The sequence below is a fragment of the Protobothrops mucrosquamatus genome, unplaced genomic scaffold, assembly GCF_001527695.2.
Source record: "Protobothrops mucrosquamatus isolate PMUCROS unplaced genomic scaffold, P.Mucros_1.0 scaffold1080, whole genome shotgun sequence".
Taxonomy (NCBI): Eukaryota; Metazoa; Chordata; class Lepidosauria; order Squamata; family Viperidae; genus Protobothrops; species Protobothrops mucrosquamatus.
Genome location: NW_015387308.1, coordinates 61,208 through 81,323, shown reverse-complemented (window position 1 = coordinate 81,323; position 20,116 = coordinate 61,208). Strand labels below are relative to the sequence as shown.

At 37.4% G+C, this 20,116-nt stretch overlaps 1 protein-coding gene across 5 annotated transcripts in view; it reads left to right on the top strand.

The window, feature by feature from the left end:
• Positions 1-17,491, top strand: part of PSEN2 (presenilin 2) — a 21,876-nt gene extending 4,385 nt beyond the window's left edge. For 2 of the 5 annotated variants that reach the window (XM_015820173.1, XM_015820174.2), the window contains exons 2-11: positions 3,007-3,190; positions 4,843-5,072; positions 5,979-6,120; positions 7,828-7,895; positions 8,863-9,083; positions 10,644-10,742; positions 11,183-11,260; positions 11,843-11,977; positions 14,227-14,345; positions 15,815-17,491. In XM_015820173.1, the coding sequence (XP_015675659.1) occupies positions 3,047-3,190; positions 4,843-5,072; positions 5,979-6,120; positions 7,828-7,895; positions 8,863-9,083; positions 10,644-10,742; positions 11,183-11,260; positions 11,843-11,977; positions 14,227-14,345; positions 15,815-15,970 (1,392 nt within the window). In that variant the 5' untranslated portion in view covers positions 3,007-3,046 and the 3' untranslated portion in view covers positions 15,971-17,491. The remainder of the gene's footprint in view (positions 1-3,006; positions 3,191-4,842; positions 5,073-5,978; positions 6,121-7,827; positions 7,896-8,862; positions 9,084-10,643; positions 10,743-11,182; positions 11,261-11,842; positions 11,978-14,226; positions 14,346-15,814) is intronic. The other 3 variants (XM_015820176.1, XM_015820175.1, XM_015820177.1) reach the window with 3 other exon arrangements.
• The last annotated feature ends 2,625 nt before the right edge of the window (positions 17,492-20,116 follow it).

The window sequence follows — 20,116 nt, the reverse complement described above, 5'->3', positions numbered from 1 at the left end:
TTAAGACTTGGTTATTCCAGCTTGCAGGACTGGCCTAGGGTAATTTTTAGAGGGGGTTTTAATTATATTTTAATTAGACTATATTTAAATATTTCCTTTTAATTAATTTTAATCCTGTAATTGTCATTTGTGTATTTTTAATCGATTGTCAGCCGCCCTGAGTCCGCAAGGAGAAGGGCGGGATATAAATTTAATAAAAATAAATAAATAAATAAATAAATAAATAAATTGTCGTAGAATGTAAGCTATTACAAGCAAACATTTCCTTTTGCAATTAACTGATAATGATTCTATCAATGCCAATAGTATTTAAGTAGTGCTAGTGGTATTTCTTGCAGATATTCCAATGCACCATTATTGCTACTTTATCATATTGTTATTTGTAGGTAGTCTGTGGAATCTTCTTGCAACAGCTAACTAGGTGGTCCACTGTTTCTTCACCTTCTTTGCAGAGTTGGCATTTGCTGTCTCCTCCTGTTTTTTCAATTCTGGCTCTATATGCATTTGTTTTTAAGGTTGGTCTTACTGTATGTAACTGAAATTAGCCCTCTGTCTCTTTTCTTCAACTTTCCTGCTCTTAGCCATTGCCAGGTCTTTTTGGTATTTGCTTTGCCTGCTATTTTGTATGTACTGACCAAGTAATACTTTGCCTGCCATGTCTCTTTTCTAGACTTTATTTGGTCTTTCTTGTAGGCCAGTTTGGTCTCTTTCCCACTGTCCCTCAGATATTCTTACAATGCCCTTTTTTTTCTTTTTCAACTGTCTGTGTACTTGCAACTTTCCATGTCCAGCTATTTTCCTTGGTAAGTAGAGTCTGACATCATTGCTGTGAGGCTGAGGGGCATGATTCATTATAATTATTTTCCTGATCTTCCTAGTCAGAGCTTTTAGTTCTGCTTGAGTCCAGGCCACTGTTCCAGCTGTGTACGTAATGACTGGAATTACCCAAGTATTAATTGCCTTGAAGGTATTTCCTTTACTGAGTTTGGACTTTAAGATTTTCTTCACTCTCATGATGTATTCACTTTAACCTTCTTGACTTAAATATGCTTGATGTTGTCAGCTTGAAGAATACCCAGATCTTTGTAGTGATAATCTTCATCCAGACTCTTGATGTTATTTCCATAGGGCATCTTTATTCCTTCAGTATTCACTATTTTTCCTTTGTTGATGCACATTTGTTCTGTTCAAACTCCATTGCAATATCTTGGCAGTACTTATAGACAGTGAAGAGCAGCAAAAACATATTTTCCCACTAGTTTTGTATAGCTGCATACATACTAATTCTTTCCTGCTTTGTTCTTCACAATTGAGGGTTGTTTTTATATTAATAGCAGTAGCAGTAGCACTTCGATCAGTGGTGGCGAACCTATGGCACGGGTGCCAGAGGCGGCACTCAGAGCCCTCTCTGTGGGCACACGCACCGTTGCCCCAGTCCTAGGCCTTCAGCTGGGTTTTATAAAATCTTTTCGCTTTAGGCCTCTGCCGCCCTGTGCAAAAAAAAAAAAGGTTCAATCAATCAGTCAATTTCAACTTCTTGCGGGGAAAAAAAAGATCTTGCAAAGTTGGAATTGATTGATTGAACTTTTTAGTCCCACCCAGTCTGCGGTTACCATCACAGCCACGCCCAGCCAATGGGACACACCCACCCAATGAGCCACACCCACCTGGCACTTGACGATGCATAAGTGGGTTTTGGGTTGCAGTTTGGGCACTCGGTCTCTAAAAGGTTCACCATCACTGACTTAGATGTATATACCACTTCATAGTGCTTTACAGCCCTCTCTAAGTGGTTTACAGAGTCAGCATATTTCCCCCAACAATCTGGGTCCTTATTTTACCGACCTCAGAAGGTTGAAAGACTGAGTCAACCTTGAGCCGTTCAGAATTGAATACCTGGAGTGAGCAACGAGTTAGCCTGCAGTACTGCATTCTAACCACTGTACCACCACGGCTCAGTTAATATGTTAATATGTATCATTCATCCTAACCATGGTTTATAACTTTCACATAAAGTAACTCAGAAGGGGAAAGGGAAAATGCACCATGAAAAGAATGTCGTAAAAGAATGGAATTTTGCATGAACTGTGCATGCAGTATACTCATTTGTATTTAGAAGTAACTAGAAAACTCATGAACCGTTGGATCGTCGTTTCAGAGATATTTCTGTACCTAAACAGAGAAACCAAATGATCATGCAGAAAAGCAGTGGGAGCAGTAGCAGCTTTTGATTTCCTGCCATCTTTCCCATTGATTATCTTTGTGGGAAACTGGCAGGGAGCATTAGAAATGGTCACTGTGGCTAAGTGCAACAGGGTTAAAATGGCCATAACTTTGCCAAATTTCAATCCCAAGGGAGTAATGGATCCTGGACGTTGGATGCATTCTTTAGGTTAGCCTATTTGAGGAATGTTGATTCAAAATTTGTTGCCCTACGACTTACCATTTTGCCCAATTGAAGGTTACAAACAAAACAGGTGAGTTTTTGTAGTACAGTTGAAAAAAGAAATACATTGCATCTTTCACTTTTGTGGGGAAGACTGTGACAAGACAACTAGATGATAAGGATCTGTTATTGGTAACGTAAAGCATTTAAACCTATTTCTCTCTTGGGTACAATTGGATATAACAGTAGCCTTTCCCAATCTGATGCTCTTCAAATTTAGTGGCAATTAAATAAGTGGCTGGGATTACCCAAAATGTAAGCTAAGTCAGCTAGAAGATACTGCTTTTGAGAGCCCTAGAAAAAAGTGTTAGCCTTTTAAAAATTGAATTCCAATACATTTTTTATAATAAAAAAAATCACACACCATAGCATGCAAAGAAAAAAAGTCAATTTTATAAATGAATGTGAAAGATTCTTAATAGTTCTGGAATACTGGTTATTGCAGAAAAAAACCACCAGTTTTAGAAGCTATCAACTACCTTGTTAAAGGCTCTTTAATTTTGTAATTATTCTGGGCAGTCTGTTTTGCTTTTACTCTTCTACATTACTTATTTCTACAGTGTCTGGGGTGTGATTAAGATTCTCCATGAAGAAGGAAGCATGATCGCCTTTATGAACAATTCTGACAGTGAAGAGGAACCCTGCAATGAAAGGACATCGTTGATGACAGCTGAAAGCCCCCTTCTACCTTCTTATCATGCTGGAGCACAACCATCTGAAGCTGCAGAAACACTTTCCCACAGGGTAGGAGTCTTTGGAAAAGAATGTGCTGCTTTGCTTAGAATTGGCAGGTATTGTAGAAATCATTTAGTCACCTTAGGACTAGACTCTCTCTCAAAGTTATTGTTCAATCTTTAGGATGGAAAGAGTCTAAAATCATTAATATGTACCATGTGAGATACTGGTATTCATTGTATTTTCTGAATGAAAATTAGTTTTTAATTGCATTTAAATTAAATCAGGTTTTGTCTGAACCCTGAAAAAGGTCCCTAATGTACATCACTTCCTGCACAGTGCAGTACCTATTACAATGCTCTTGACTGATGGCTATTCAATCTCTACCTAAATAACACAAGCAAAGGAGAACTCACTATATACCAAGGCAGTTCTAATGCTGAACCGTATTATTAGGGAACTTCTAAATTTAGTTAGAATCAGATTTGCCTTCCACGCACTAATAGAAAACAATTCTGTTCCTTTCTCTGAATAGCATCCAGTTATAGTATATAATGGTGATCCTGTTCTCTGTGTGAATTCATTTTCTGTGAGTCCTTCTTTTGTATCTTTCAAAAGGCTAGAAAGGGCAGTTTCATATGTTCAAGTACATTAGGGTAGTTTCCCACTGTTTCCCCATCACAGATGTATTGGACTATGTACTAACCAAGTAGGACTATTAATATCCTTGCTTGGGAGTATGCAGTTGACATCCAAAGCACTGGACTGGCTGTGTTAAAGTATTTGAGCCTCAGCCACCTTCTCACACCAGGACGACACCTTAATTTTTAAAGGTCAGCCAGTGGCTGAGAAATCAAAGAGCCTCCCTCTTACCATAGCCTCACATGGCCAGACTGCACAAATGAAGATTATGGTGTCACTGAGCATATCTGTGTGCTTTTGATTGTGTTCTCTTTTTTCTCTTTCATTCAGTTGTGTCTGATTCTTTGAAATTGCCTGGACTTTTCTTGTTAATTTTCCTTCAATTTTCTTCTCAAAGTTTCCAGAGGCTAAGGAACATGCCCAGCAACCATAATGCCTCAGTTGACACAATGTGACAGAAGAATGCACAAAGTAATCCAGTTCAATACTACCTTCTTTCCCCATCCTTTATCCCTATAATCAATTTCTGAAAATACAATATGGGTCCTCACAATTACATGATTAACCTTACTAACTGCTAAAATATGCCAACTTCTCTCATAAATTTTAAAAACAAGAGTCTATAGTAATTATACAGAATGTATAGAGGTAGAGTTACTACATAGAATCTATAAAGTTTATAGCCAGTTGATATGGTTAAGAGACCATGAGTTCTAGTCCTGCCTTAGGCACAAAGCCAGCATGGTGGCCTTGGGCCAGCCATTTTTTCTCAGGCAAGGAAGGAAAGAAGGTAATATTGAACTGGATTATTTTGTGCATTCTTCTGTCACATTGTGTCAACTGAGGCATTATGGTTGCTGGGCATGTTCCTTAGCCTCTGGAAATGGCAACTTCCTGGACTTTGGACTCTTTTATTACTCAAGTTCCCTACAATATTTTTGTCTCCTCAGTTTTTAGATGTCTGAAATGACCACTTTTGGCAAGAGGTTTTGAAGGCATTAAGCAGTTCAGGAAGAACTCTGCTGGGAAGGTAGATCTGCACAACAGTTGCTAACTCTTTCTGTTTATTGTTATTGCAGAATAGACGTACTGGCAGCACTGGCAGTTCTAATAAAACAGAGGAAAACGGGCCTGACCCAGAAAGAACAGCAAAAGGACATATTGTGCTGGATAATGAGGAGGAAGAGTTGACCTTAAAATATGGAGCAAAGCATGTGATCATGCTGTTTGTGCCTGTAACATTGTGCATGGTCGTAGTTGTTGCAACCATTAAATCAGTCCGTTTCTACACTGAGAAGAATGGGCAACTGTAAGTGATTCTTCACAGACTTTAAAACAATGAATGCATTGTACCAAAAGTGCTTTTTCAAGAGGCAACTGGACTTTCTTTGTTTTTCTTTGAAGACGTTTTGCTTCTTATCCATGAAGCTTCTTCAGTTCTGAGGAAGAAGAAGCTGCTTGGATGAGAAGTGAAACGTCGCCAAAGAAAAACGTCTTGAAAAAGCACTTTTGAGACAGCTATGGGAATCTCCATAGACAATGAATGCATTAATTTGATTTTAGAACAGAAACTATTTATTTATTATTGTGGTTTTTAGTATCGCCTGTTCACCGCCCTGAGTCCCGTAAGGGAGATAGGGCGGTATATAAATTTAATAAATAAATAAAATAAATTATTTACATTAAGATTATTTCCTATTATTTAGTTTCTTCCAGGGGTGTTTGGATTGCAAACTCCCATAATTCCCAAGTGGAAATAGTAAATTTGTGATAAAGCATGAGGAAATCCAGGAGTCAAGTTTTAAAAGGTTCTTAATTTTTTAATGCATTCTGTATTGTTGTAAGTCCACATGAAATCATATATATACAAATACAAACAGCACTGGATTTCACAAGTTGAAAATTCCTGTACTTCAATGATATTTCCACAATCTTTTGTGCATAACAAGTTGCTCAATTTTTTCCAACCTGGAATCATTCAGATGTTTTGGTGTTCTGGCCATACTGGGTGGAAATTAATGAGTGGAAATCCAGCATACCTTGATTGGGGGATGATACTGTAACTAAAGATATGGTAAATTCAAAAGCTACATTGCTTGTTTTATAAATGTATTTTATTTCTATTGCCTCTGTATTTGAGCTAAAACATTCTGTAATACATATATTTTGGAGGGATTGGATTTTGTCTTGATAGATATTTTGCCTTTTCTTTCAGGATTTATACCCCCTTCAGTGAAGATACCCCCTATGTGGGCCAGCGTCTCTTGAGCTCTGTGTTGAATACCATCATCATGATCAGTGTTATTCTAGTGATGACCGTCTTTTTGGTTTTGCTGTACAAATATCGTTGCTATAAGGCAAGGCTTTGAATATGTTAGTGAAGGGTCTCAAATTATAAAAGCCTTTTATTTAATTCTATCAGATACTTTCACTCCATGGTGATAGGCATTCTTTAGGCATGATCCTCAGTGATTCTTATGGTATGCATTTGCCACATCGTTTTAGGCAATTAATCTGCATTTTTTGATGGATTGGGAACATTCAGAAGTGATATTGTCACATCTTTTTAAAAATGTTGACTGCAGAAAAATAATATCTTAAAGAATTTTGCAGGATTTAGAAGAACCTCAGTATTATTTTTTGATATTTTAAATTATTGAAACTGTTGGTAAACAAGTAAGATCTTTCTATAGGTTTATCTTGACACATTAAAATTTGTAAGGGGTTCTTCTCCTCTATATGTTCAATATGTTGTTTTAAGAGTGATTCTACAGGCAAAATAAGGCATCGTTCATTCCAAAATAGGTTGAAAAGTGTTGAGTCATGCAATTGCATTCTTAAACAGATCTGCATTGCTGATAATGCATTCAATCAAAAAATGAATTCTTCTAGAGGGGAAGTTTTTAACACAATAAAAACATCTCCAGCCTGCTGCCGGAATATGTCGAAATTATATTTCCCACCATTTATCATCAATACATAGGGGGCGCAGTGACCTAGCGGTTAAGATGCTGGGCTTGTCAACTGGAAGGTTGGCAGTTCAAGACACAAGTACTGCATGATGGGGTGAGCTCCTGTTCTTGCCCCAGCACCTGCCAACCTAGCAGTTTGAAAGCATGCGAATGCAAGTAGATAAATAGGTACACTTTATTGGGAAGGTAACAGCGTTTCAAGAAACTTGACATGTAGTCAAGCTGGCCACATGATCACGGAAACATCTTAGGACAACACTGGCTCCCTCAACTAGGAAACAGAAATGAGCAATCTCCACCTAGAGTTGGAAATGACTGGACAGGGGAAACCTTTACCTTTTTCCTGTATCAGCAATACAGCCAACTGATTGAGAGTTATGAGTATAGCAGACCAGCACATCTGGAGGGCACAATGTTAGAGAAGGCTAGCCTAATATTTAGGGAATACTTATAAATTACTACTGGTGATAAATTCAAAACTTAGTATCCTCATGTTTCTTGCAGGCTTTTGAATGGCTATATAGTCTATTTATATAATGAGATTTTAAAAGGGAAGTAGAAGGCTAATTAAATAAGAGCCTGATGTCGTGATCAGAGAATATTAGAAAAACAGAAGTTTTAGAGAGGGGCAGGAGAAGGAAAATGTACTGGACATTTGGGACGGGGGACTGTTTGACAAGCCTCAGGGAAACTTTAAAGATGATTAGGTGGCAAAATAAATGAAGGGTGAAATCAAGCTTTTTACTCTTGTCAGAGTTGCATAGAAGTACCTGATCTCTCGGAAGTAATTTTTCTCTGAGAAACTTGCAGCATTTTACAGTAAAAACTTTTTTTTCTAAGTTCCTATGAATTTTTTGACTTTTATTTAGAGTTAGAGGTCTTCTTTATTCTTCTTTGTCTTCCTAAGGCAGCCTTTCCCTCTCTCCAGGTATGCTATCATGTGCTGGGAAGGCTTCCATTAGCTATGAAGTGAAATCATAGCAAAATCAGGTCAATGTAGCAAAATCGGGTCTATAGCAAAATCAGGTCAATGCAGTTATCTTTGGAATGTGCAAAAAAGACACCTAAATAGCATATTGTCATCTTTTGCAGTTCATTCATGGGTGGCTGATACTCTCATCGCTGATGCTTTTGTTTCTCTTCACTTACATCTACCTTGGGTAAGTGAGAACTGTGAATTCTAAACCACTTAGTATTCTTTAAACAAGGATAGACACAGCTTAGTGTAGGGATTGCTAAATGATTTGGGATTGCTAAATGATTTGCATTTAGATTTGGATTTTTGAAGAATAACAGAAAAACGTATATGATCAGCGAAAAAAGATGAAACAACGCGACACAAAAAGAGAATAGCATGAACAGGGAAGAAGAAAAAAGCAAGTTCCTTAAAGAAGAATGTTCATTCTTAAATAATGAGGATCTTTATGTAGTTAAAGAAGGGGAGCCTGTTGGAGCTTTGCTTTCATTCTCATATTTCTTATAGTCTTACTAGCTTACTAGCTATGCCAGATCATTAGACGGCATTTGTATAATTGTGTGGAACCTAGGTTGGCTGCATTAGCAAAATCTCAGGTAGCATTTGAAGTACATTTATGATAGACAAGACTAGATGGCTCTTACTTTTGTTTGTTACTTTTAAAATTAGATTGAGTTAGGCAGTTATTGGGCGATGTGTAATATCCCCTTCCTAATCTAGTTGGTCCATATGTATTTTGTATTCTGAATTAAAATATCAGTTTTCCCAGCCAATTCCAAGGGACCTGTAGAGGGGATGATGGCTTATTGGTTAAGTAGTTGTAGAATATCTCTAACATGGTTTGTTCTCTTCTCTTTGAAATCACATAATAATTTGTTGGGGGAAAATATGCTGATCCCCAAAGAGCTGTGATTAGATTAGTGTCTGCTTGGCTAGATGGACACATAATGTGACATGAGATCAGGTATTTGTATCCTAATTTGATCCCATGAGCTCAGTTATACAGCACATGATTTTGGTCATACACCTGCAACTTCCCTGTTCTTCCTCTCTCTGAAATAGTGCAGCATCACCTTATGCTGTTAATTTCACAGTTACTACATCATGGCAGTGAACTACTTTTTGTTTTGTTTTGTTTTTTTGTTTGACAGCGAAGTACTCAAGACTTACAATGTGGCTATGGATTACCCTACCCTGTTCTTTGTCATCTGGAATTTTGGAGCTGTTGGGATGATCTGCATCCACTGGAAGGGACCTTTGAAACTTCAGCAAGCCTATCTCATTATGATCAGCGCCTTGATGGCTCTAGTTTTCATTAAGTACCTGCCAGAGTGGTCAGCTTGGGTCATTCTGGGAGGCATCTCTGTTTATGGTATGTCTACAACAGAATTTGTATGGTGATCCTCCTCTGAAACCGAACATGTCTTTTTTGAGGAGATTAAACCAAGTTAATACCGTGTCCTAGAAATAATAAATAATGATAAATATTACATCTTTGCATTTCACTCCAGAGAGATTATTTCAGCTTTGACACCTGTATTCAGAAAGTTGCATTCAAATATTGCAATAAACCTTGATTTATTGTGGTCTTCTCCAGGCTGGGTTTGCATATTACTCTAATCTGATTGCAAGCAAGGGATCCAAACCTTCCACTCTGATAATAGCCATTAATACTTTCCAAACCTGACAAGCCATAGTTTGTCAAAAAATGGAAGCAGAAATATTCTAACTGTTCTGCGTAGCCCCACGCAGACACAAGGAGAGCAAATTGTGGTAACTGATTTATTATAATCATTGTTCATTATGACATTGGAATGTGGCCCGAAGTCATATGCATTGAAACAACAATCACAGCAAAGCTTTAAAGGAATTTTTTTAATCCAATAATTGATCTAAAATACATATTAAGAGACTGTGACCAATTTTTGAAGTACTGTATATACTCCTCAACTTATAACAGTTAATTTAGTGACTGTTCAGCTACAACGGCACTGGAAAAAGTGACTTATGACCATTTTTCAAAGTTATAACCCCATGATCAAAATTCAGATGCTTGGCAACTGGTTCATACTTATGACCATTACTGTATCCCAAGGTCATGTGATCCGCTTTCACAACCTTTTGCCAAGCAAAGTCAATGGGGAAGCCCGATTCACTTAACAACTGGGTTACTAACTTATCAACTGCAGTGATTCACTTAACAATTGTGGCAAGAAAGATCGTAAAATGGGGCAAAACTCACTTGGCAAATGTCTCACTTGACAACAGAAATGTTGAGCTCAATTGCGGTCGTAAATCGAGGACTACTTATATACACAAATGCTTCTCAAAACTACAAGTCTAAGAATATGTTTCCAGTTAAATGTTTCTCCAATACTTAGTTGCATTCCAATTGTCTCTTTTGCTCTTTCAATTATTATATTGGCTGCATTTCTTCACAATATTTTCATTGCAAAGGAGGGGTAATTAAGAGACTGAGAAGAATTTGCAGTGGGATGTAAATGAAGCAAGAGATTGTTTGCTATCTCTTCAGTGATATCAAAATTTATTCATAAGTCCATTACCTTGCTTTGCCTAATCGTAAAGTTGGACTGCGTTTGTCCAGAAGCATTAGATTCTGTGTGCCATATAAAGTTTGGTGGTTTTATTTGCCTGGATTCCTTATTTTATATGGGAGTTTTATTCCGTGAATTTCTCTTTCCCTCCTTTGAGGTTCTGAAATTGTGTTTATCTTCTCTCTTATTTCAAAAAGAAAGCTCTCCAAGATTCAGAATGTTTTCTTTGTGTATTGTATTCTATTTTACTGCTATTATTAGTGAAGCTATAAGTACCTTTTGAGAAAAGTTTGAAAGAACTCCATGCCCTGTAGCAGCAGGAAAATTAGATGTTCAGAACGCTACTTGGGATTAAATTGACATTTTCCTGTCCACAGACTTGATAGCAGTTTTATGTCCAAAGGGACCCCTCCGAATGTTGGTGGAAACAGCACAAGAGAGAAATGAGCCAATATTTCCTGCACTTATTTATTCCTGTGAGTAGAATACAGGTTTCTTTTCTGTGACTGGCCTTCATAGGATTACCCCGGTTGTAGCAACTAGTGATGCCTTATTAACTGAAAATATTATTTCGGAATGAAAAAGAAGGAAAATAGAAATTCTATCCTGTTCAGAGGTATTGTTGGATATTCCCAAATCGTGGAAATAGATATAAAATTTAACTTCCTGATTATCTCAGCATTCTTTTAAAAAGGAAAGTTTCTATGGTTATGTGGGCAGCATGACTATATGTCAAGGCACACGGAACATTGTGTACTGATAGGCAAATGCAAGTATCTGTAGCATTGACACATTTTCTTACTATATCACAATTGAGAAATGTAGGGTGGGCTTCTGATTATACTGTACATTGTAACTTTGAACAATCCATCAGTCTTGTTTCATAGGTTCATATGTTGTTTGTTCTTTCCTTAAGCTGCTATGATGTGGACAATTGGAATGGCAAAGCCAGACAATGCACAGAGAAGGACTTCTCAGGAGATAGGGAATCCAGGTAATTGATGCCCTTGATATAACAAGGGTCATTCTTTTATTGTTAAATAACAAGGGTCATTCTTTTATTGTTAAATAAAATTGAAAGGGAATCTGCAATGTATTATATTCACTGGATTTCTTGCTTATTGCAAGCTAATTATAAAGGGAAGCTTCCATGAGAATTATATGGGAACTGCATTAGAAATCTCTGCATTGAAAGAGTTAGTTCAATTACTGACTGAAGAATGTTCTGAATTCTTTGACAATTTATGTACAGAAAAAAGATTTTGCCAAGCTTTATTTGAGAGTAGTTTATTTGGTTGTAAGATTCAGATCCAGCGTGACTAGTCATATGAATTTGTGAACCTTGTAAACAACATTAGGAAAACTGTAAATTCTACACCCCAGCTCTACCACATCGGAGAACAAATCAGTTATCTTCTCCATGACAACTGGTTTACATCAATATTATTGCACAGTCCTGTTACAACAGAGAGGACTTCTATTCTAACAAGGTTTTTTCTTAAAATGTAATATATATGTAAATTGATTTTCTTGTTTTTTGCTTATGTTTCATTGTTATGCCTCAAATTGACTGAAGAAGCAGAGATCCATGACAGTTCTTCATATGCTGAGCGTGAAGTTCCAGAAATGAGAAACTCAACTATTGATCAAACTGGCCAACAACTTGGTCAAATTGCCTGCAACTTTGAGGAAAGCCAGGAGGAGGAAGAAAGTAAGCTGTAGTCACTTAAATTAAAAACTCACTATTGTTAATCCTTTAAAACCTTGACAACTTTAAGACTTGTGGACTTCAACTCCCAGAATTCTTTGCTGGCTGAGGAATTCTGGGAGTTGAAGTCCACAAGTCTTAAAGTTGCCAAGGTTGAGGACCCCTGCTTTAAAATAGGAACAGCTATCTAAAAAGAAGTATTTAATTGATTTATACAGTGAAGAGTCATTTGCTGTTGTATAGGAGTTTTCTTCAGTTGCGCCTTTAAATGAAGATATCAGAGAAAGAGCTAGGATTTTGAGCATGAAAGAATCTTGCCATCCTTTGTTTTGTTTTTGACATGTACCATTTGTGAAAAGTCCTAGGGAAGTCCTGGATTACAGCACACCTGCTTGAGATTAGTTCTGTTTATTCATTCATTTTGGCCCTGAATTTACCTTGTGGTTATAGTTACAAAATGCAGGAACATTGGGTGCTTCTTTACCTTAAGGCAGAAATAAAATGTTGGCCATTTCATATGCTTTGGCGCTCTTAAGTGGGAGCCACAAAGAAATGCTACACTGTATGTAGGAAATAACTAAAACATTACCTTGTAACATGGGGTATATAATCTTTTTGGGATGAGGACTCATTTAAATGTTAAGATCTGCTAGTGCAGGCATGTCAAACTGCTGGCCCANCTTCTTCTTCTTCTTCTTCTTCTTCTTCTTCTTCTTCTTCTTCTTCTTCTTCTTCTTCTTCTTCCTCCTCCTCCTCCTCCTCCTCCTCCTCCTCCTCCTTCTCCTCCCTCTTCCTCTTCCTCTTCCTCCTCCTCCTCCTCCTCCTTATTTATTTATTTATTTATTTGTTATAACTGTATAAACTCATGAGGTCTTGGTTACATAATAACTCTCAAATAAAATCACATTACCAACAGATATTGTTACCAATGGAAAAATATTTGTAGATCTGAGTTGAAGTGTGGTCCTTTTGGTGCTCTTTGAGCTTGGTTGTTTTCTTGCAGATGTTTCATTACCCAACTAGATAACATCATCAGTGCTACAAGGGAGCCCGGTTTGCTCTTATGTTATAAATGTTGATGGAAGTGTTCTTGGTGATTCCTTGATTAGTTGACTGTATGATTGTTTGTCTGAGTTGTTTCTTGATTAGGGAATTGTTTACTACTTGATTGTTGGTCTAGTTACAGGGGTAGGCAACTTTGGATCTTTTATGACTCGTGGAATTCAACTCCCAGAATTCCTGAACCAGCCATGCTGACTCAGGAATTCTGGGAGTTGAAGTCCACGAGTCATAAAAGAGCCAAGGTTGCCTACCCCTGGTCTAGTATTAATCTTGGTGTTAGTCTTTGCTTATCTGGATGTTGATTTCTGGCAAGGAGGTTTCCTTTTTAGCTTTTTGATTGTCTCTTTTCAATGTACTGTAGATGTTGTTTATCTCTTTGTGCTTGTTGGTGGCTGATTTGTCTGAATGCCAGACGTCCAGGAATTCCCTAGTGTTTTTGGACTTAGCTTGATCTAGAGCAGGGGTAGTCAACCTTGGCTCTTTTATGACTCGTGGACTTCAATTCCCAGAATTCCTGAGCCAGCTTAGCTGGCTCAGGAATTCTGGGAGTTGAAGTCCACGAGTCATAAAAGAGCCAAGGTTGACTACCCCTGGTCTAGAGGCTCACAGTTCTCCCCACTCCTTTTTAGCATTGATGATGTTACCTGACTCGATAATGAAATGTCTGCAAGAAAACCACCAAGCTCAGAGAGCACCAAAAACCTCACAGATATTGTCCACGTTCCTGGACAAAAGTCTGGAGGAACAGTCAGGTCTTCCAAGCCTTATGAAAGACTGAAAATGTTGGGGTTATCTGATCTTTGGAGTGATGCTTTTCTACAAGGTGGGTGTGGCACAGAGAAAGCAGGTCTCCAGGGTCCAAGAAGATGGCATTGTTTGATGGAGGGAACACAGAGCATGCCCTTTCTTGGTGGGTGGGCAGAAACCTGGTAGGTGGGCAGAAACAATGGGGGACAGGTGGACTCACAAAGAGTCTGATCTTATGCCATGTAGATCTTTACAAGAGGTAATCAGCACCTATAAAAATAAAAGAGGTCTTATTTTTAAAAGGCCGAAGATTTGGTGTACAAAAGAAAGTTTCTGAGCACCCTTTCATGTTCATAAATGTCATGTCTGCTTAAAATATAACTTAAAATGTGTATTGGAAGACAGATGCAGCTATCTGATGGAATTATGTTTACTTCTAACAGGAGGAGTCAAGCTGGGTCTAGGAGACTTTATCTTCTATAGCGTGCTTGTTGGCAAAGCAGCTGCCACTGCTAGTGGGGACTGGAATACAACATTGGCTTGTTTTGTAGCCATCCTCATAGTAAGTAAAATTAACACAGTAAGCCAATTCCATTGTACTTTCAGTTTCTTTCCCTGCCGTGTTTCCTTTTGAGTGTAAACCTGAGGATAAGAATTATTTCACAATTGTGACCTGCTCTGGGATTATTTTTTTACATGGGAAAAAGACAGATATGATTTAAATACCTATTCTTCTGCTTTGTCCTTTGACATACAATAAAACTAGGATAACAGCATGGATTATCAGCATTGGGTCCTAGACATTTGAGCACCTGAGACTGAAGAGTGAGTCCCAATATGGTTGGGATCAGACTTAATTGGGGGGCTTACTCAAATGATAATGAGTGGATTTTTGAATATCATTTTTAGGGTGATATGACATTCTGTTTAGTTTTTAGTATTAAGATCAGAAAGGTGATGATAACCTAAACATTATTTTCTTTTTTAACTTTTTTAACTATTTAAAACCTTAGCAACTCTAAGATATCTGGACCTCTACTTCCCAAATTTCCCAGCCAGCCATTGTTTAAATGCACATTTAACACAGGTTTAAATATTTATTTAAATATTTGGTACTCAACCAGATAGTAAACATGCCCCAAATTAAAAACAAACTACACAGAAGCAAGAACAGAAGAATGTATAGTTTGGGAATATATACTCATTTGTAATTTTAAGCAAACTTAGAAAAAATTCAGCATCCATATTCTATATTTCTATTAAATATTAAAGATTCTTAAGGATTTTTTCTTTTGTGTGAATTTTTCACCCAGTGCTGTTTCTCCCAGTTTTAAATACTACTAAAAACTGAATACTGCTGAAGCAAAGGTTTTCCACAGTTTTGCAGTTGTAAATCTGGCTGTATTGCTGTTAACAAGTAAATGTTATATTGCAATATATATCTGAAAGAGGTAGACAATAAAATTACACAATAATTAATGATTATTGTGTAATTGTTTCAATTTCCTCAAGTATTCAACTAAAGTAGCCAAATAGGCACTGCTACCAGAAATTCCTCTTCCAAGATATTCAAAGGCAGCAAAGCAAGTGAAATGTTAATGTACAAATCCTATTGTTTAGTTAGTTATACCACTATCTGTATGCTGCCCGAACCTTGAATTAGGCCCAGAAGTTGATCAGCCACCAGTGCAGCTCCTATAACATGAGGAGGAATTAAACCCGTTTTGTTTTGTTAAACCCATTTCTATGGATCAGCAATCCAGCAGCTACAATTTGTACTAGCTGTAGACTTTGGATCATCTTCATGGTAGTTGGCCATGTAGGCCAACTTGCAGGAATCCAGCAGAGTAATAGCAAAGATACGAATCACTATCTTCAGATGAAATAATTTTTAATTCATTTCTTGTTGTATCTTTCTGGGCAACACTCAAAAAGTATCACAGGATATTAATATTTTTAATATTTATCTGTATGAAAAATGTTCCTGCTAGGTATATTCCTGCTGATCATGTTCCTTTTCTTTCATCTTAGGGTCTGTGCTTAACTCTTCTATTGCTTGCAGTCTTTAAGAAGGCACTACCTGCTCTTCCCATCTCCATCACTTTTGGCCTGATCTTCTACTTCTCAACAGATTATCTTGTGCAACCTTTCATGGATACCCTTGCAGCTCATCAGTTATATATTTAAGAATAATGGAGATCCTGTTTAAGCACTTCCATGGGCAGCAGGCCAATTTTCAGTGGATAAAACCTTGTGAATTTTACACTTAATTCCATATCTTTTTCAAAGGATACACTAAAAAACAAACAAACCAGTTTTGCTAATTTCCCCTGGAACTTCACAGCTGATTCTTCAGACTATTAATGCTTCAGGTATTAGGATCTATGCAGCCTGAACCTACTTGCACATATTCAGAGCCGAGTTCACCCAGATCATTTGGAGCATAGAATTATTATTGATGACTTTCCTCTTCATATTCTTCATCAATATATTAATGTTTTACTTTGTGTAGAAGGTAGATTGATTGCATTACCTTAAAGTAAAATGAAGAATCCGTCTTGAGAGAGTATTGGTATTGAGAAGTTTAAAGTCCACTTTATATAATCACACAGTAATAGTAATAATAATAATACTACAGGGTATTTTTTAACAATGAAAAAGCATTCTGAGTGAAGTATAGGAACTGTCTGAAAGGAGAACAGAGTATAGGGAGTTGTGGCCTGTTCAAATCTCTAGTATAACAGCTAACCATGGGCTATCATGGAACTTTTGACATTCCTGGTTTCTATGGTAAAATCAGCAAGAAGCAAATTGCAAACAGCAGAGCTGTTTTAATGATAGTTTGTTTGTTCCACTGGGAAGCTTAGTGCTGATATAGATTAGCTTACCTTTTAGGTACACTAAATGAAGGTATCTGAATCTCTGGCTAGGTTCCTATGTTATTTTTAGCCAGATTTCATGTAACTATGATTTGCTGAATAATTGGCTGCATTCATGTTATTAAGCCACAAATCATGATTAATATTTATGGGTTCAATATGCTTAGCAACCTCATGTTACATGCCCTGATTTTATTTTCTGTAAAATAAAAACAAAATGAGAAGTAAAATGATGCAAAGTACCACCATGTAGGTTTTATAGTGATGGGACACAATCTTGCCAGTTTGCCTTCTGTTAAATGACTGCCTGTGTCCACCATTGCAGCAATTTGTGGGAGCACCTGTAAACTCTTCTCAAACTTCCAAATGTACTGCAGCTCACAAAGATTAATGTGGACCTTAAACTGGGTTCACATAATATACTACGCCAAAATTCAAATAAATCACATTATGAGTATAATGTGCGAAACCATGTCACACACTCTCATTCTCATCTGCCCATTCTGTAATCACAGTTGTTTATTTGGCATTGCTCACGTATGAAAAATGACCCAAGGAAAGGAGAACTCACAGCATAGTTCTAATTACATTCATGAATGACCCCATAATGACCCCATAAATAACAGCAAGCAGGTTCTCTTTCCTTCTCTTCCTAGACTGAGTAGCATTAATGTGACCAAGAAGCCATTCAATAAAGAGTTGAGACTTGATCAGTGGAGTAAGTTCGGACTGTTTTATTCCTTAATCATGAATCCTGTGGAGGCTTATCTTGTACTCCATCAAAGGATGAATTTTTATGCCTATTAATAAAACTAGATTTCTGGAAGTACGGACAGTTTGTCTTTCCCTGGTTCCTGATCTTCAGAAAGTTCTATGCTTAGAGTTAGAGGCTTTTATGCATAAAGCATGATATGTAAAGGTCTAATTCACTGAATTTCTCTTCTCCAAAATAGAACAAGACCACATGCAAAGTAGGCTAAAGTATATATTGTGGTACATACACCAGTAACATCTTTTTAATTAAAAATGATAATTTCCCTCCAGATCAATATTTTATTACCCCCAGAAAAAAGGAAGAAATGAAAGGTTAACTTGTTATAGTTCTCAAAATTGAGTTCTTGCTGAAAATAGTATTGGCTACGAAAGTAATACTTTCATTTCCATTTTGACTCCTTTCACATCTCCCACCAAATCTCTTTAATATTCTGTTGCATCAGAACTATTGTTCTGCTACACCAGTGGTTCTCAACCTGTGGGTTGGGACCCCATTTGGGGTCGATCGACCATTTCATGGGGGTCGCCAAGCAAGGCTGTCCGCCATTTTTTTGTCCGCCATTTTTTTCCCCTTTTCCGGCGGGTGCCTTACCTCCCTTGGGCTGGGCCAGCTGGTGGTCGGCCTGCTCCGTCTCTGCCGCTTGCCAGCTACGCCTCGGCCAGCGCAGGGGGCGGAACCACGCATGCGCGGTGCTCTCGGGCAGGGAAAGTCCTCGACTTACGACCGGTCGGGTAGTCCTCGACTTACGACCGGTTTAGTCCTCGACTTACAACCGGTTTAGTCCTTGACTTACGGCCGGTTTAGTCCTCGACTTACGACCGGTTGGGGTCGCGGCATTAAAAGTTGAGAACCACTGTGCTACACCTTATTTGGCCAGCTTGACACAGGAAGTTTTATTCCATTCCATTTTGGTATGCAGTCTCATATAAAATAGAGCCAGAGGAGCTTCAGTGATATTGAAAGTTATAGAGATTTGATACATTAAAGTAGATTGCAGTTCACTTCCAGTGGTTTCTTATGTAGATAGATACGTTACATTGCTTTTATGATGTGAACTGTGAGGATCAGTACACTGTCTCTGTTAATTTATTGTGTGCTTACTTTTCTTTGCAATTCATATTCCTTCATTTCTACCCTACAGACTCCTTTCTGACAAGTCAGTGCATTTAGATATCTCTTTGCATAAATAAAGTATTTATTTTAGGGGAAGACAAGCATTTTACCCACCTACATCAGATTATTTCTTACCTTAGTAGTAACACATGGAGCTAATGCTGGGCAAACTGGAACCTTAAAAGGAGATTCTTGACCAGCTAGACTTGGGTTTCTTGCTTCAGGAAGATGTAGATATTTTATTGTTTTAGATAAAATAACTGCATAATTGGTTAATCTGTTCAACCGGGGAAAAATGCCAAGCAGTAGAAGTCAGAATTTCACTTTCCACTTTGTATCTTCTTAGTAAAAACAACTTAGCTTTGGCTTTCCGGTGAATTGTGTTTGGGAAGAGAAAGTCACTTTAGCAGTGTTTTTAGGAATATTATACTTTTTTAATTTAAAAGTGAATTATTTTGGAATTGTTACAGCTCATAATAAAATTTAAAGGTCACATTGGGTTTATTATAAAAATTAGTCTAAATAAGAAATTGTTAATTCAAGCTTCTTTCTAGGGATATCTATCATGGGAGGATTTGCTTTTTGGTGCTTTATACTTGCCTGGTTAGAAACCTGAGTTGTTTTTATTTTAGTTGTTACTTTTTGTGGAAAAAAAAACTTGCTTGATTTAAGTGCGAAAGAATAATGAATTGACCCTGAATATATATTTCCTAATATTTTATAGGTAATAAACTAGATTTGGGGCCAGTTCAAGATAGAAAAATCCAATAGTACACCCTACTCTTCTATGTCTTAATTTATATTTCACATATTCAGAAGAATTCCATTACCATTAGTGATACTGACTAGGGCTAACAAGAACTATACCCAAGCACATCTGAAGGGCACCAGTTGGTAAATGTGAAATGCGCTCCTTGAGCCATATCTGATTTGCTTTACACATGGCCTGATCTTCTACAGAGATTAGCATATATCACATTTAATTCTATAATCCTACAGCAGCTTAACCAGAATTATTTGGTACAGAAGAATGCATATCTAGCTAAATACTTCTGTCCAGGGCCATGGTGCAGAATTTAGAGCCTTAATATGTTGAAACAATTCCAGCAGCCTCAACCAGAAGGATATTCCTTGTATAGCAATATTTATACAAGGGCTGTTTCGCATCCCAAGTAACAAACCAATCAAATGAATATTGCACTTAAAATCCCTGCAAGTTCTTATTGCCAATGCAAGCAGAATTAAGATGTGTCATATTTTTGCTGAGAGAAAAGATTTTACAGTTGACCAGTATGTGGAAGTATTTGAGGGCACAGGTATATCTAAGCATGTGTGTTTTTATTTTCTGCAAGTGCAGCTTACAAGGCATGGCTTGGCCCTAGGATCCTCAAACATTGCCCATCCATGATCTAGGTCTTTTCTTGTTGCTTCTTCATAAAGCTGCACCAGTTTAATATACATATTAGCTGTTTCTCAATAGACTTGGGAGACTTTTTGCAAGACTTTGCTGGCCTAGAGAAAATGTGACCAAAAGTCCAGTATATATCAAATAGAATATGAACACAT